The sequence below is a fragment of the Spodoptera frugiperda genome, chromosome 2 (assembly GCF_023101765.2).
Source record: "Spodoptera frugiperda isolate SF20-4 chromosome 2, AGI-APGP_CSIRO_Sfru_2.0, whole genome shotgun sequence".
Lineage (NCBI taxonomy): Eukaryota > Metazoa > Arthropoda > Insecta > Lepidoptera > Noctuidae > Spodoptera > Spodoptera frugiperda.
The window spans coordinates 9,453,724-9,468,604 of record NC_064213.1 but is presented as its reverse complement, the minus strand read 5'-3'; the positions used below and the strand labels follow the sequence as shown (position 1 = coordinate 9,468,604).

Genomic DNA, 14,881 nt, shown 5'->3' with positions numbered 1-14,881 from the left:
CTTATGTGACATAATCTTGTCTGTACTGGTTTGATAGGTAATTCAATCCTGTGTAATTTACTCTGTTCATCTTGGCCATAATATTATGAAAACTTACTGTTAAAACCTCCCTGTCTTTTACTTGAAACTAATATTCTCATATTAAGTACTTATTCAAAAGGTGATAGACATAAATTACCAGACACATCACCAGATTTTAAGAAGATAATTAATTAAATATAGAAATAGTTACAAAACCTCATGTTGATACGAGTATATTGACGCGTTAATACGCCCACTAATACCCAATAAGATAGGAAAAAAAGATAAAATTAAAAATTATGTAAAAAAAGTGTATAATAACAATATTTGACGTATTGGATGACGCAAAACCAAAACCTTTGCTCTTACGAGTACTATTGTTTTGTGATCCGAACAAAGAGTTATTTATCGACGAGCAATTCATTTTTCTTTATTATTTTATTACAATTCCGTACCATGTTTTATTAGCTTCAGATAAAGTTTGTACGAGGTGTACAATGAGTAAATATTTTCTGGTATTATTGCCTTTAAAAGCAGGTCGTGTACACAAATGGTGTAGGTACCATTTGTGTTGTACGCATGTTTTCACTTAGTTTGCGCAGTACGCGAGCCACTGTAGTATTGTGTGGTAATAATGCCCAGTGGGCAATGATTCATTATTTATCGCGTTCGTATGCCTATGTAAACAAACACTGCGCACTTATTGTTTCTACGTTATTCGGCATACTTAGTTTATGTTTGCAGTGGCTACATTGTTACGCAGATTAATTAGTCTCTCTTACAAACATTTATTTTGTCTGGTTTTTGCTAGTAATTGTAATATTAATAGAACTCCACATGTTTTGGTTTTAAAGCTTAAAACGTTTTTTTTCCAGTGGCTCAGAAGCACTATGGTTGACTATGATACTGAACTGCTAGCAGCTTGTCCATGGCGCCATACATTAACACAACTTTACGTTTTGCATTGTTACTCCAAAGAAATACAGTCCACAAAAATATTTGACTATTGTAGTACCTAGTAGCGTGTATTATTACATGTCTACAATCAAAGACTCAATCAAAAACTTTCATTACTTACCATTATATATTTTTTCATTAAAAGTTTCAGTTCATAGAGAAATAACTTTTATAGGCATACATGGGTTATCGTGGTCTGGTGAGTGGTGGACTATAATAAAGGGATGCTATGTCATAATAGCGTAATATAAAGCATTTTGGCTGTCCATTAAATAAATAGGGAGTGTTAGTTGATGAGGTTTCGCTTCAAGGTTCCTGTCAGAATGGCGTAGCATTACGTTGCGAGCTGCCCAAGGCCCTGAATTTGAAAGGGACTTATATTCAATACAACCATTCAATTGTCCGCATATTCAATGAAACGGAAAAGTAATAAATTAATTACATATGAAATTGGTAAAATATCAATGCTGCTTTTTTTACAAAGGGTTTACCAATGCCTTTGTAAAATGTAGAATTTATTTGCTGTAGAGGGTTGACAAAAATACCATTGTCCTAAACAATTTTAAAATAAAACTTGTACGTGCTGAATAACTCGTCAACTTTCACAGATTCAGACCTGGTTATGAGCAGTCACGTTCGACTCTACTTTGATTGATGGCACTAAATATAAAGCAGGAAAATGTATGAAAAAGAGAATAGTGTTTATGAAAAATACTCAAAGTTCTGTACCTAGGCTTTGCCAAAATTCTATCTTATTTCCGTTGAATCTATTTATTAGTAGTGCAAATACATGTTTTTGTGTAAGAGTAAATAGAAGCATAAATAAATATTGTAGTTTTCCTCATCCGTGTGATGAAGGCGGAATACAGGAAGGTTAATAATGAAATATAGTATTTGAACTAGACTACTTCCCCATGGAGATCTAAGGAGCATCGGATAATAAATTATAACTAAATATTTATTATCTAGTTAAAAAGGTTTGTTCTGTTAAACAAATACTAAATACCCATTAATGTTCAACACGATTAGTAAATTGTATCTCGTTTCATAATTTTTCAGAGCTTTTCCGTAGTTTCATCTAGTGCGCAATTTATAGAGAGATCGATCGTATAGGTTAAGTACCTTCAACAAAGACGACCGAGCACGACAAATTTCATCATCGTAGTGCAGAGCAGACAACAAAACAAGTATCTTGTTTTGAAACTGCAATCATCTCGGCTATCGGCCGCACAATTATTTAAAACACGTATTTTGCGTGTCGCAGTTCTGCTCCAGTTCCCTCAGTCGACAGCTGTTTTACCACAGAAACGGGAGTGTAACGTTTCCCCTTCATATTATGTTTTATTTAACACTGTCAGTTTGTCACCAGACTGAGCGACGCGGGTACTTCGCTCTACTCAATGCCGTGACGGACCGCTCCATTGTTTGAATCTTGTTAGAACCATTCAACCGTACCGCAGACACAGTACTGTACGTTTATTCAATGTTCAGACAAATCTAGATACGGTCAGGTGTTTTGAGTATTTCCTAGACCAATGGATAACTGGATAATACAGGATGAAATTAAATTTAGGTCCATTGACAGCTAATTGTACCCAATTTAGTGGTTCAATAATCTCCCAGGTCATTGTCTATGGAATGTGTTTGTCCACTAAATCATTCGTCAGTAATATTGGATGGCTCCCTAATTTCATCACATGACTGTTTGCTCCCAGTGACATCATGTGACTTGCATGCCTCATGGCTTGACTCCCCCAAAGTGGGTGGTACGTGTAGTAATTTCTAAGAAGGATGGAAAATAATATCGAAATGTGCACCGTTTCCGCGTTATTGCTCATTTCAAAGATGAATAGGAATATACAAATCATTATAAGTGGAGATAGAGAAATGAGTCAATTAGAATGAGTCATAACCACTTTAAAGGATTTTCTACACTTCAATAGTTTTCCTTGTGTACTTAATTTTCTCGTAATTGAACATGAGGCTTATGATTTCAAGTGATTTGACATCGTTGATTATCTCTAACATTCGATTACCCATACATTACAAAACACGTGTTTTATGCTTAGTCGGTTGTTTGCAGTCTCCAAGTAATTTTCCATAATTATACGCACGCTGTCTAGGTAATTGGTTACGTAGAGCTTGTGTGATTTAGGTGCTGGTTGTGTGCGAAGGCGAATCACATTACATATTAGCATCCGTTATCCGTTCTCCCTTGCGACCGCTGCACACTGTTGCTAAGCGCTTACTAATTGTCGATAAACTTTTTTATCGATTGAATACTACAGGTTGTGTAAGCATACCGCTTCTGATTGCACTTGGCAACAAATCTTTATCACGATATAAATCTTCCATTGCTACGACTACCCTTCAAACTTATCGATTTAATGTCGATGTTAGCAGCTTAATAACTGTCTCGGCTTGTGAAGATAGTATCGATAGATGTAAGACGTCGATGCCTGTGAGAGTCGCCCCAGTTGGCGGGGCTCCATCTTGTCTTATACTGTTAATAATAATCTACTGGAGACGCGTCTGTCTTAATTAACTCTATCGATTTTAGCATCAAGCTAATATGCTGCTATGCAGAATAAAATAACTATGAACAATTAAGGATTCTCGTCCAAGTTATTTCTTCTGTACGTTACCTTGTTTGTTTGGTAACATATATGAAGATAACAAGTTCGCAAGGATTCGCCGATTAGTGTCAAACTAGCTTTTATTTACAAATACAGCAGACACGTGTCCATATTGTCGATTCACCTCACGGCATTGTTATGTTATCTATATTCAACACATAATCCGCAATACTTGACCGATATCATGTAGGTACCTACACAAATATCAGAATATCTAAATTTGTATATCTTTAAATTATTCGCTTTCACTGATAATAATATTGGTGGAGCGGCGTGACTGATATTCCTAGGAATGTTGACTAGAGCTAGAGTTACGTTTGATTCCAATTAAAACAGCACAGCGAATTTGCTGTAGCTACTTATGGTACTAATACAAAGTGCATTGTAAAGTTTAATTACTACATGATTAGTGTTACATGTGCCTGGCTTGTTCCTATTGTTTTATTTGACGACGCCAATTATAATTGTGACAGCTACGAAGACTTTAATGACTATTGCCTACTGTTAACTCGTGTCACTTAGATTGGGACAAGGATATGTTCAAATTCAAATTCATTTTCAAACATGGGTTCATGATTGTATAGGTGTTAAAAAAGTTTACAGTATCTCCACATTTTGCCTTGACTTCAAAAACATAATTAACGATTTTATTACTAACCACTAAGAAGTACTTAATTTGTCTTGTATATGAACGCTTGACTTTTAGCTTAGCAGGAATATCTTATAACTTTGTTACTTTAAAATACTTGGGTCGTGTCGAAATAACCTAGCAAATCTAAATTGTAGTTCAATATTTACACTACAATTCGGGGTCATAATTACTTAAGATGACATACTTTTAGACCTATCATCGTGACCGTGGTGTTCTGGATAAGCAAGCGATAATTATATTAAATACGTGCGCCTAAGGGCCGATTTTTTGATCCGTAGTCAAGTTATACCAACCTTTTGGTTAGATTAACTATTGTTTACTCTCTTACCAGTTGTTAAAGCGCTTTTACGTTTTTCAACAACATTTTTGACCATAGTCAATTTTAACCATTTGTTATTTTATTGCCAGTAATAGGACATCTTGTTTCCTGAAAATTACTTTAATGTCTTCGTGGGTAATTTTTTCAATGTGGCAGCACTGACAAAAGTTAATAACCAAAACACCTATTTTGACAGTTCATGTCAATTGTCAATGTCAAAGCTTCAAGCCAAACTTTAGCGTGTTATTTATTTTGTGTTGACTGTTTCGTTTAAAGAGTTGCTGTTAAACTGAAATACGGGATTTATTATTATATTGTGAAAATCTTCGGCAAACAAAATGTCGCAAAATAACAATGAAGTGAACCAACCATCGAACAAGTAAGTTATAGTATCAACGAGCTTTTAGACTGAATTTGACATCATTTAATTTTATTTACCTAAAATATAACTATAATTTATTATAACTTTATTATTCAGGGACCGCAGTGCCAATTTTTCTAAAGAGGAATGTCATAAATTAATGAGTTTGCTCAAAGATTACGCGATTATTACTTGCAAAAAAACCGATAATGCGAGCAACCAACAAAAAGAAGCCGCTTGGAAATTGCTTGCAGACAAATTTAATTCAGATGCAACCAAATTTCGTTCGGTTAAACAATTGCAGCAGAAATACAATAACCTGAAAAAAAATGCAAGAAAGGTAATATTTTGCATGTGGTATTTAATTCCATTCCATTACGTTCACTTTTTTTAAAGTCTAGCATCATACAGTGCTGATACTTATTTATTCTTTACATATAGGAAATGGCAGCAGAAAAATATGGCAGACGCCAAACTGGTGGTGGACCACCTCCTCCGAAGCCATCATTGGCTTAACTCTATTATGGGGGAGTCAATAAGTGGACTTCCAGCGATGTATGATAGTGATGCTCTTATAAGTAAGTATATCTATATTCTGATTGCTAAAAGTATAAATTTAATATTTTCCTTTCATTGTTCATTATTTTTTATAGATGATGCAGTAAATATGGAAATTGAAACAATTGATTTAGGAACCACTGCCAATATAAATTTGGATTTATCTCAGAAGGAAATTGTGAAAGATTGTATGTATAATTAAACTATTTAATGGCATTTTATTTCCTTTGCATAAGTTCTAAAGTATTCTCCGTTGTGTTACAGATGGAACTACCAAAAACTTTTTAGATGTAGAACGAGTACTTCCTGAACCCGAGCAGCCAATGAAGGAAAACATTCCCAACAATTTGGGTACGAAAGTTAAATTTCTTAATTTATACACGTAAAATAAACAATTCGTTTTTAATGTATAATTTAACTTCATATATGTTTTAGAACTATCAAGCTCAAACCAGTTTGATACATCCACCCCCAAAGCAATGCTGAGACAGCCTGTATCAAAAGAGTTGTGTAAGTTAACTGTTGTAATTCAAAACTTGTTATTATAGTCTAAATTTCTGTAATTTACTAACTTCAAATTTATGTTTCAGCATTTAACCAGAAGAAGAGGAAATCGGTATTTACTCCTTTGGAGACAAGGAAAAAAATTGTAATGCATGCTGAGAAAAAAATCGACTTGCTTAATAAAAAGCAAGGTAGAGAAATAGATTTGGCCCAATATGCCAAAGAAGAGCACGAGCTAAACATGAAGCATAAAAGTGAACTTCATGAACTAGAAATGAAATTCAAAAATAAAATGTATGACTTAATTTTAGAAAAATGTCAGTATGAGGCAGTAAAAGCAAAAATAGAATTAGAACAAATGCAAAAATAATTCTAATTGTAAGTGTAGTGTAAGTTAGCTATATTTTATTACATATTTTTCTTTTTTTTTCAAATAAAACACTATGTATCTATATAAATGCGTTTATTGTGTTAACAACTACCTATTTTACATAGTCCTCTTTTCATTTTTCAAATTACTACTACACATTCCACATTTCTGTTCTAAATTGTTATAACAATATCCCTTATATTATATATATTATAATCCTAGTTTGTACCATTGGGAAATAATACATACAAAGAATTATATTTCTAAGGATTAGATTAAAACTACTTACTAACAAGTGTTTTCAAAAAAACTGTATAATATATATAATATTATGGGTTTTAAATAGTGAAGTTTACAATTTTATTTTATTATATAGATACTATTCTATGATAATTGGATTTTCGTGCGAGTTTAGAAGAGAGCTAAAATAAGTTGTGATCAGTTCACCTCTGTATTGCTGATCAATTTCAGAAAATGGAAGTATTATATTACTTTCACTTTCAATACTATCTGGAACACTTTCACAAGTAGGTAAATCTTCCCTATTCATAATACATATATTATGTAATATGGCCGTGCTCACAATTATAGGTTGCACATTTTCTAGTTTTACCCTAAGCTGAGAGCCTATGCATGGAAATCTCCTCTTCCAAACACCAAAAGTTCGTTCCACGACATTCCTTGTCCTTATCTGACTCTCATTATACAATTTTTCGGCAGCTGTTCGAGGATCAGCCAGAGGTGTTAGTAAATATTGTTTAAGGCCATAGCCTCGATCGCCCAAAAGACAACACCTGCCCAGCTGTCCAGAGTTCATCAAATGTTTAACCCGGCTATTATTAAAAATAGTGCTGTCGTGTACTGAGCCTGGCCATCTTGCAACGATATTCCTAATTTTTAGATCGGCATCAGCAACCACTTGGACATTGATAGAAAAGACATCTTTTCTATTTCTATACAATTCCGCATTTTCACCACCTGTAATAAATATACATTAAGTAATAATTAAATAAAACATACATTAAGTACCTTATTTTGAAGTATTATTATAGCATAATTACTATCATCTGAATATTATTAACCTGGACTTATAATACGTATATGTGTACAATCAATTGCTCCCACAACACTCGGAAATTTTGCAATGGAATAGAACTTGGCTACAACTTCCTTAATTTCGGCTGGAGTATGTGGCATCGTAATTAAATAGTTTAATTTAGTGCTTATCACTCTTGACACCAAGTGTATTATCTTACATGCTGCTGATTTTGAGATTCCAAAGAAATCACCAGAGCACTGTTGCATAGTACCGGTAGCATAAAATCTTAAAGTAAGGAGAATTTGTTCTAGTGGGCTGATGGCATGATTCCTAAAACAAAAAGAATTTAGGTAAATAACTAGTAATTAATTGGAAGGAACCAGTCAGTAGAAAAAAAATACTATAAAATAGTTAATTACTCACCTTGTGGTGGGAGTTTTTAAGTAACATCCTATTAAATTTAATAACCACATCACTATTGCTTTTGAGAGACGATAACGTTGACAAAAACCAAGATCATCCCAGGTATCCAAAGGAGGGTTTCTTTGTCTAAATATTTTTGGCCTTCTCATCAATACATATTCAGTAAAAAAATCATCGTCTGATGAACTTTCCGACTCACTATCAAAGTATCTAATAATGTTCAAATCCATGATAAGTCCGTAATAATAAAACTGAAATAACTATGTATTTAAATGTTGTCACAATAAAGGTAATACGTTTTGAAGTTTCGGCGTGTTGAAATCAGCTGTAATGGCGTCGTTTAACTATCCGCCAACTTGCTAACCGCTCAACTTTGGGTGGTTATTGTTTTTAACTAATAGTTATTTATTTGACTATTGGTCAAGCTAACTATTGATCGAAAAACGCTTTGCTGAGATATTTGACTAATAGTTACTATTTTTAACCATTAGTCCAGTTAACTATGGATCAAAAAACCGGCCCTAATTCAATTATACATAATTTTCCGCTTTACAACAGATTTATTTGTATGGTTAGCATTAGGAAAACGTGATCTCGACTGATATTATATCCAAATACGCTTTCATGTCTCTCGTAAACAAGGACAATTAAATTGATTTCTGTTTTTATTATGACTGCAATCATTAATTTGTTGGATAAGTACTGGGTACGTTAGACGCGTGTCCGCTAGAGCTGATTAGATTAAAAGTGTATCAACATTGCCCATTTCCATTAAAAATATTGCAGAGTTCTTTTAGAATAAATACATTAAATACTTATTAGCTTTTTGCCGCGTACACAATCGAGTAGAACTGTAGAATATTTATTTTAAAGTAGTCGGTTTACTTTCCACGAATGACTATGAAGGGAAATAGCACTTGGATACTATTCTCACCAGTTTTATGTAGCGTTACTGACACTATTAAACTTGTTGGCACCTCGATGGACACAGCTCTAACGTGTTGGTCGCCACATAAATATTGTCACTGCCCTCTTTTACACTTATCCTGGCGGTATTCCATACAGCAGCTGAGCACCACATATACTAGCTATTTGCATTCATTGACCACAATACTGTCACTCCTCCAAGCTATTTTCGTGCAGACTAAGGCTAGGATACACCTTTAACTATGTCAATTGACGTTCAAATTTCAAGGTGAACTATTTTGTCTACGGGTGCGTCACATTTGCGGAATCCCGGTCATCAAGTTATAATATAATGTGGCAATATTTTTGTTTTTGATGACAGCCGTGTTTTACGTTATGTTACACTATTTTCATCTCGATACATTACCATTATAATAGCGACCTGGCGCCGGCCAACGATCGCTATTTATTACTTTTCTTTGGAATAACGCCAAGTGTCGGTCGACATCAGCAAAGTATCGACACATGCCAAAAGAAAGTCAAAGTTCGACGGCATGCGTTTAGAATATAGTCCCACCTCTTCAGTCATGTAAAAGAGATCGAATCTATACCCAAACACACAAGTGACGACAGCTAAGTACTACATTTCTGGCACCTTCCGGGCTCTTCTATACAGTAGGTAGTAGGTGGTTATACCTGCCTGTAGTACCTATATCTAAAGATGATCTTATAATAGTCATCTCAATATTACATATGCACCTAAATCTCATAATATTATGACACGATTGATAATTTCTGATCTGATTATAAAATCGGATATTGTTTTGGAATTTTTCGCTCAAGAAGAAATCACAAGAGAAAAAGAAATGTTACAAAAATATTTAATGTAGGCCGAACCTGATATTAAAAGGAATTTCAATGTTGTATAATTATAGTAACAGAGAAAGCGCACGAGAAAATGGCTTGGATTATTTTAAGATGATCTTAAAATTATAAATATGAACAGTTTATTTATAGTCGGCTAATTACGAAAAATATTACAGGTGCAGTGATGAATGATATATGTATTTAAATTATAAACAGAGCCGCACGAAATAGCTAATTCTAAATCTATATTGACATTAGTAGGCTGCAGGTTCTGATTCAAATTATCATTGCGATAAATAATTAAAATGATAACATTTTACACGATAAATAATATCATTCGATTTTCGATAAATATTGTTTTGTATTCTACAATATAAATGTGGGTACCTTATGTATAAATATTTGTTGTTTCAATTTAACAGAGGAACTTAGGGTGTCCTATGTAGCAGAATCTGCAGTATGAATCGAACGATCTGTAAATCGTCATTACACATACTTATCAAGAGAAACAAAATTATTGTATGGTATTAGCAATCAGGGAGGCTGGTGATAATTACTAGGGGATATCTATTTATAACCTTTTGGAAATTGAGCTTAGTCCTGAACTCTAGTTCGTTTTTTACAGATTGGTCCATTGTAGAGTCCGAACGTATATAAATCTTTTAACAGAGCTCAGGTAATTTTTGCCTCGTGACTATTATGTCAGAAAATGAGTGAGTTGTTTTTCACGATATTTTACGTATTTATCCAGACGAGCGAGCACATGCGATTTATTGTTATTAATACAGAAATAGGAGCGTGCAAAATACGGTCGAGATACAAACCAAATGTTTACGTTCAAATGCGTAGCGGCTGCCGTTGTGGTGAAAATGGAGATAGACGCAAAATTTAGTATTACGCCACGCCACTCTTCGCCGTTACCAAAATAGCGGAATGTTGCCACATGCGCCGCAAAAACGCACCAGTTTAGTAGTAAGTAGTTCCATTGAGAAAAACAGAAACATTGCGCTATTTTGGTCTATATTAACAAGTCACCTTTTATCAAGTTCAATGTTTTGATAGTTATCAAAAGAAACTTGTTATCTTTATTATTATGACCGCTCGCACCTTCTAGAATATTTTAATGAAGGTACAGACTACAATGTTTTTGTTCTATTTGTGAATAAAGAAATGTCTTTGTGAATCAGTGACATGAAAGAGATCAGCGAGCGTATCTTAAGGGTGGCTTTATGATTATCGGGCTTCGCGTCGCTTCGTCTGTGGAACGAGGGCGCATGAGTGAGGGGGGCACCGAGCGTGACGTCACCGCCTGCGTGACGCCAACCCTCTACGCACCCTGAGGCCAAGGCTTAACAGTACTTCGACCCTCCAACACACTTGACATTGGGTGGACAAGCCCTTCCAATCACGTTTAAGGTGAAGGTAGAAACTAGAAACTAATAAATCTGGTATTTTTCAAACTAGGTATTTTAATTGCGTTCCCGGGCGAAACTCGATACTAATTAGTTGGATTACTACTGTGAATAGCTGTACATTCATAATTCGTACCTCTATACATATGTATTGTATACACACCGCAATTGTAAACATTTTTCCTGGTAATGTTAACGATAACATCTATTTTATAAACTTTGTTAGCAGCTTAGTTATGGTAAAAATGTTTTCTGCGTATTTTCCCTGGAAACATATTGAATTTAATTTATGTAGGTAGTCGATAAACTCAGTGTACGTTTCCCAATTTAGCTAGTAAAGTCCGCATCGATTTCATTGAAAGTTAAGAAAATGAACACTCATAGGAGATTACGAATGAAGAATTCTTATTTCTCAACGAAGAATAATAATTTTCCTTAACAATTAGTGCTGTTATAAAGATGTAAATATCTATAAAAACGATGACAATGGTGTCGTAGCAGAGTTGGGTGTAAAAATAAACTACATTGTTTTGTTTGGCTCAGACAGTTTCCTACTATTACGTATAATGTTATGCGTAAAGCACTGTGTATGTGGATACACGTATACACCACACCTCTGAAGATTTATATGCAGTATAAAGAAGATAAACCAAATGATAATGTAATCTTTATGATTATCTAATACCCTAAAATAACTGATATATCGAACTTTGTCATCACGTTCAATCTAACACCACTTGAACTAGGTATGCACGAAATTTCCCAAAATTATTGACTGTTTTTGGAAATTTGAAGTTAGTGCTATCGAGCAATATGTTGTAGATACTAAACTTAATGTCTGTTCGACGAAAGTGTCTCTAGATTTATTTATTGGTCTTAACTTTGTCAAAATTAATAAAAGCAAAATGAGCGTATGTGTTTTATGAAGAGACGGCATAAAACGTGACATCCAAAAAAAGTATTGTACACGTGTGTCGAAACGTGTTCAAAAATAAATATTCTATGACTAGTAGAGATGTGACTGCGAAAGTTGATAAAAACACCCTTGTAACCTTGAAATTATTATTCTATGGCTTTATTTAATTATAAATGTAAATGGATATCGCGCGGAATTAAAATTTGTTGCAGGAAAAAAAGGTTATTGTTATGGAAATTTAGACAAGAACCAACTAAGACGAATAAAAACAATTATATCAAATATTCCAAATTACTAAAAAAAATTATATCTCTAACAAAGTGTTCCCAAAATAATTACAAAATTAAAACATCGGATAACAAATCAAAAACAACATGGCAAATTATAAATAAAGCACGGCCAAATTTACCGAGAGAACCCATAGAAAAAATTAAAATGCAAAATAAAAATATTACAAATCCTACCGAAATAGCTGGCACATTCAATAATTATTTCGTAGATAAAGTTAAACCAATCCCGGGTGCCGGTAATAAAGTAACATCACTAATTAATCCTAGACCTAATTCAATGTATTTAGCTCCTTGTACACCTATTCACGTATTTAAAATAATAAATGGCTTAAAAAACACAAAAAGTGTTGGTCATGATGGGATCTCAACAAAAATTGTTAAGGATGTAAATGGTTATATATGTCATCACTTAAGCTACATTATTAATCTGTCTATAACAAACGGCATATTTCCAAAAGACCTTAAAATTGCAATTATTAATCCGTTATTCAAAAAAGATGACAAAGAATTAGTTGAAAACTACCGACCGGTTGCCTTTCTATCTGTTTTTTCAAAAATCTTTGAAACCTATTACAATATAGAATTAAACAATTATTTAGAAAATAACAATATCTTATGCAACGAACAAAAGGGCTTTCGAAAACATAAAAATATAAATATGGCTATCTTTGAGTTTCTGAAAAATATAATGTCTGCGATTGATAAAACCACCCCTGCGTGCTCGATCTTTTGCGACATGACACAAGCCTTCGATTATGTTGATCATACAATATTAGCTAGTAAACTAGAGGCATATGGCATAAGAGGAAATGTCTTAGAACTATTTAAATCTTATCTATCTGATCGGCAACAAATTACACAAATTACAAAATTTAACGTTAATACTAAAAAAGAAGAACAATACCAATCCCAAGTAAGATATGTTAGATATGGTGTTCCCCAAGGTAGCGTACTGGGACCCACGCTCTTTATTACTTATATTAATGATCTCCCTCGTGCAACTGCGCAACCTATGATATTATTTGCAGACGATAGCACAATTAATATTATATGTAATGATAAAAAGTTATTTGAAACCGATATAAATGAATCCCTAAATTCAGTAATAGCATGGTTAGACAATAATAATTTAAAAATAAATATGAATAAAACAATTGCAATGAATTACAGTCAAAGACCTCAAAATTCAATTCAATTTAAAGTAATATATAACAATAATGTAATTAAAGAAGTAGAAACAGCCAAATTTCTTGGATTAAAAATTGACAATAGAATAAATTGGAAATGTCATACTGAAGACCTTTGTACAAAAATAAGCAGTTTATCATATGCGATGTACAAACTGTCGTCAACAGTGAGCAAAGACGCGTTGTTGACGGCATATCATGGACTGATAGAATCGGTGCTTAGATACGGTCTAATATTCTGGGGAAACTCGACTAACACCGACATGGTATTTAAAATGCAAAAACGCTGTATCCGGGCTATGTTCAAGATTAAAACTACTGATAGCTGTCAACCACTGTTTAAAGAGTACCATATACTGACACTTCCGTCATTATACATATTAGAAGTAGCTTTATTTGTTAGAAATAACCCTCATTGGTTTCCGCTTTTGGCAGATAATTTAGTTAGAAATAGACGTAAGAAATATAAGAATTATTTACAGCCTCACTCTGCAAAAACAGCACTTCTCCATAAAAGTGTGTTTTGTATGGCACCTATAATATATAATAAAATTCCAGAAAAGTTGAAAAATATAAATAACAATAATTTATTCAAAAAAGAACTGAAAAATTTACTTACTAAGCATTGTTATTACCATGTTAAAGATTTTTTAAATGAAGATTTATAAGTTAGTTGTCTAAAATATTTTAAGTTTAGTTGTTCTTTTTAATAGTTTTATAAATTTTATTATTATTTTGTACGCCAACTATGGCAAAACATGTTGAGACTTACAATTTTAACTGTACTATCTGCATTTACATTTATATGTATAATGTTACCTACACATGTTTATACAAATAAATTTATCTTTATCTTTATCTTTATCTTTAACGCATTAGTTCCGGTTAACGTATGATTCATTATAAAATAATTATCTACTTGAAATATGTTATAATTACTATTATTTTTGTGTATGAATCATACATTGTTTAGTACCTTGATATGAAAGCGTTATAGATAATTTGACTTTGACTGAATTTACGTATGGTATGTAGAAAATGCGGAACAACCATTGTTTCAAATAACCATGAATTTTCCTAATAAACCATCAAATTGTATGGCATTCATGTGTTACAGTGGCAAAGGTTTTTAAACTGTTGAATTGCGAAATGTATTACTATCCATTCAGTCATCCAATATCTATCTATCCCACATCCATAAAATTTGATGATATTTAAGGTCTATTATTTTGAGCTAGACGTAAAAGCACACAATAAGCGAAATCTTTCGTAGTATAGAGGCCTTATACCTTTTCCTCTTCCTTCAAAACATTTTTCGAGAGACGAACTAATTGACAAAAACATATTAAATTATATGTTAAAATAACATAATTAATAATGTTCCCGCCTCATGAATATTCGTTTCAGAGAATTCGATTACAAAGGGGTTGTTATGTGAGCAACAAAATTGTTGAGACTCGTCT

At 33.1% G+C, this 14,881-nt stretch overlaps 3 protein-coding genes across 5 annotated transcripts in view; 2 read left to right on the top strand and 1 right to left on the bottom strand.

The window, feature by feature from the left end:
• Window positions 1–14,881, top strand: part of LOC118281785 (inositol hexakisphosphate kinase 2) — a 47,635-nt gene that overhangs the window by 7,385 nt on the left and 25,369 nt on the right. The window lies entirely within an intron of this gene.
• On the top strand, window positions 5,461–6,378 carry LOC118264409 (uncharacterized). Its single transcript, XM_050701796.1, has 5 exons — window positions 5,461–5,524; window positions 5,600–5,692; window positions 5,769–5,855; window positions 5,940–6,014; window positions 6,095–6,378. The coding sequence occupies exons 1-5, from the start codon at window positions 5,470–5,472 to the stop codon at window positions 6,376–6,378; spliced, it is 594 nt and encodes a 197-aa protein (XP_050557753.1). The 5' UTR covers window positions 5,461–5,469.
• Window positions 6,600–8,359, bottom strand: LOC126911986 (putative nuclease HARBI1). Of its 2 annotated transcripts, none has more exons than XM_050701781.1 (3): window positions 7,841–8,359; window positions 7,635–7,747; window positions 6,600–7,356 (listed from the first exon to the last, which is right to left on the bottom strand). In XM_050701781.1, exons 1-3 carry the CDS (start codon window positions 8,068–8,070, stop codon window positions 6,758–6,760), a joined length of 942 nt encoding a protein of 313 aa, XP_050557738.1. In that variant the 5' UTR covers window positions 8,071–8,359; the 3' UTR covers window positions 6,600–6,757. The 2 variants fall into 2 exon arrangements, with proteins under 2 accessions (XP_050557738.1, XP_050557727.1); XM_050701770.1 differs by having other exon boundaries at window positions 6,602–7,356; window positions 7,461–7,747.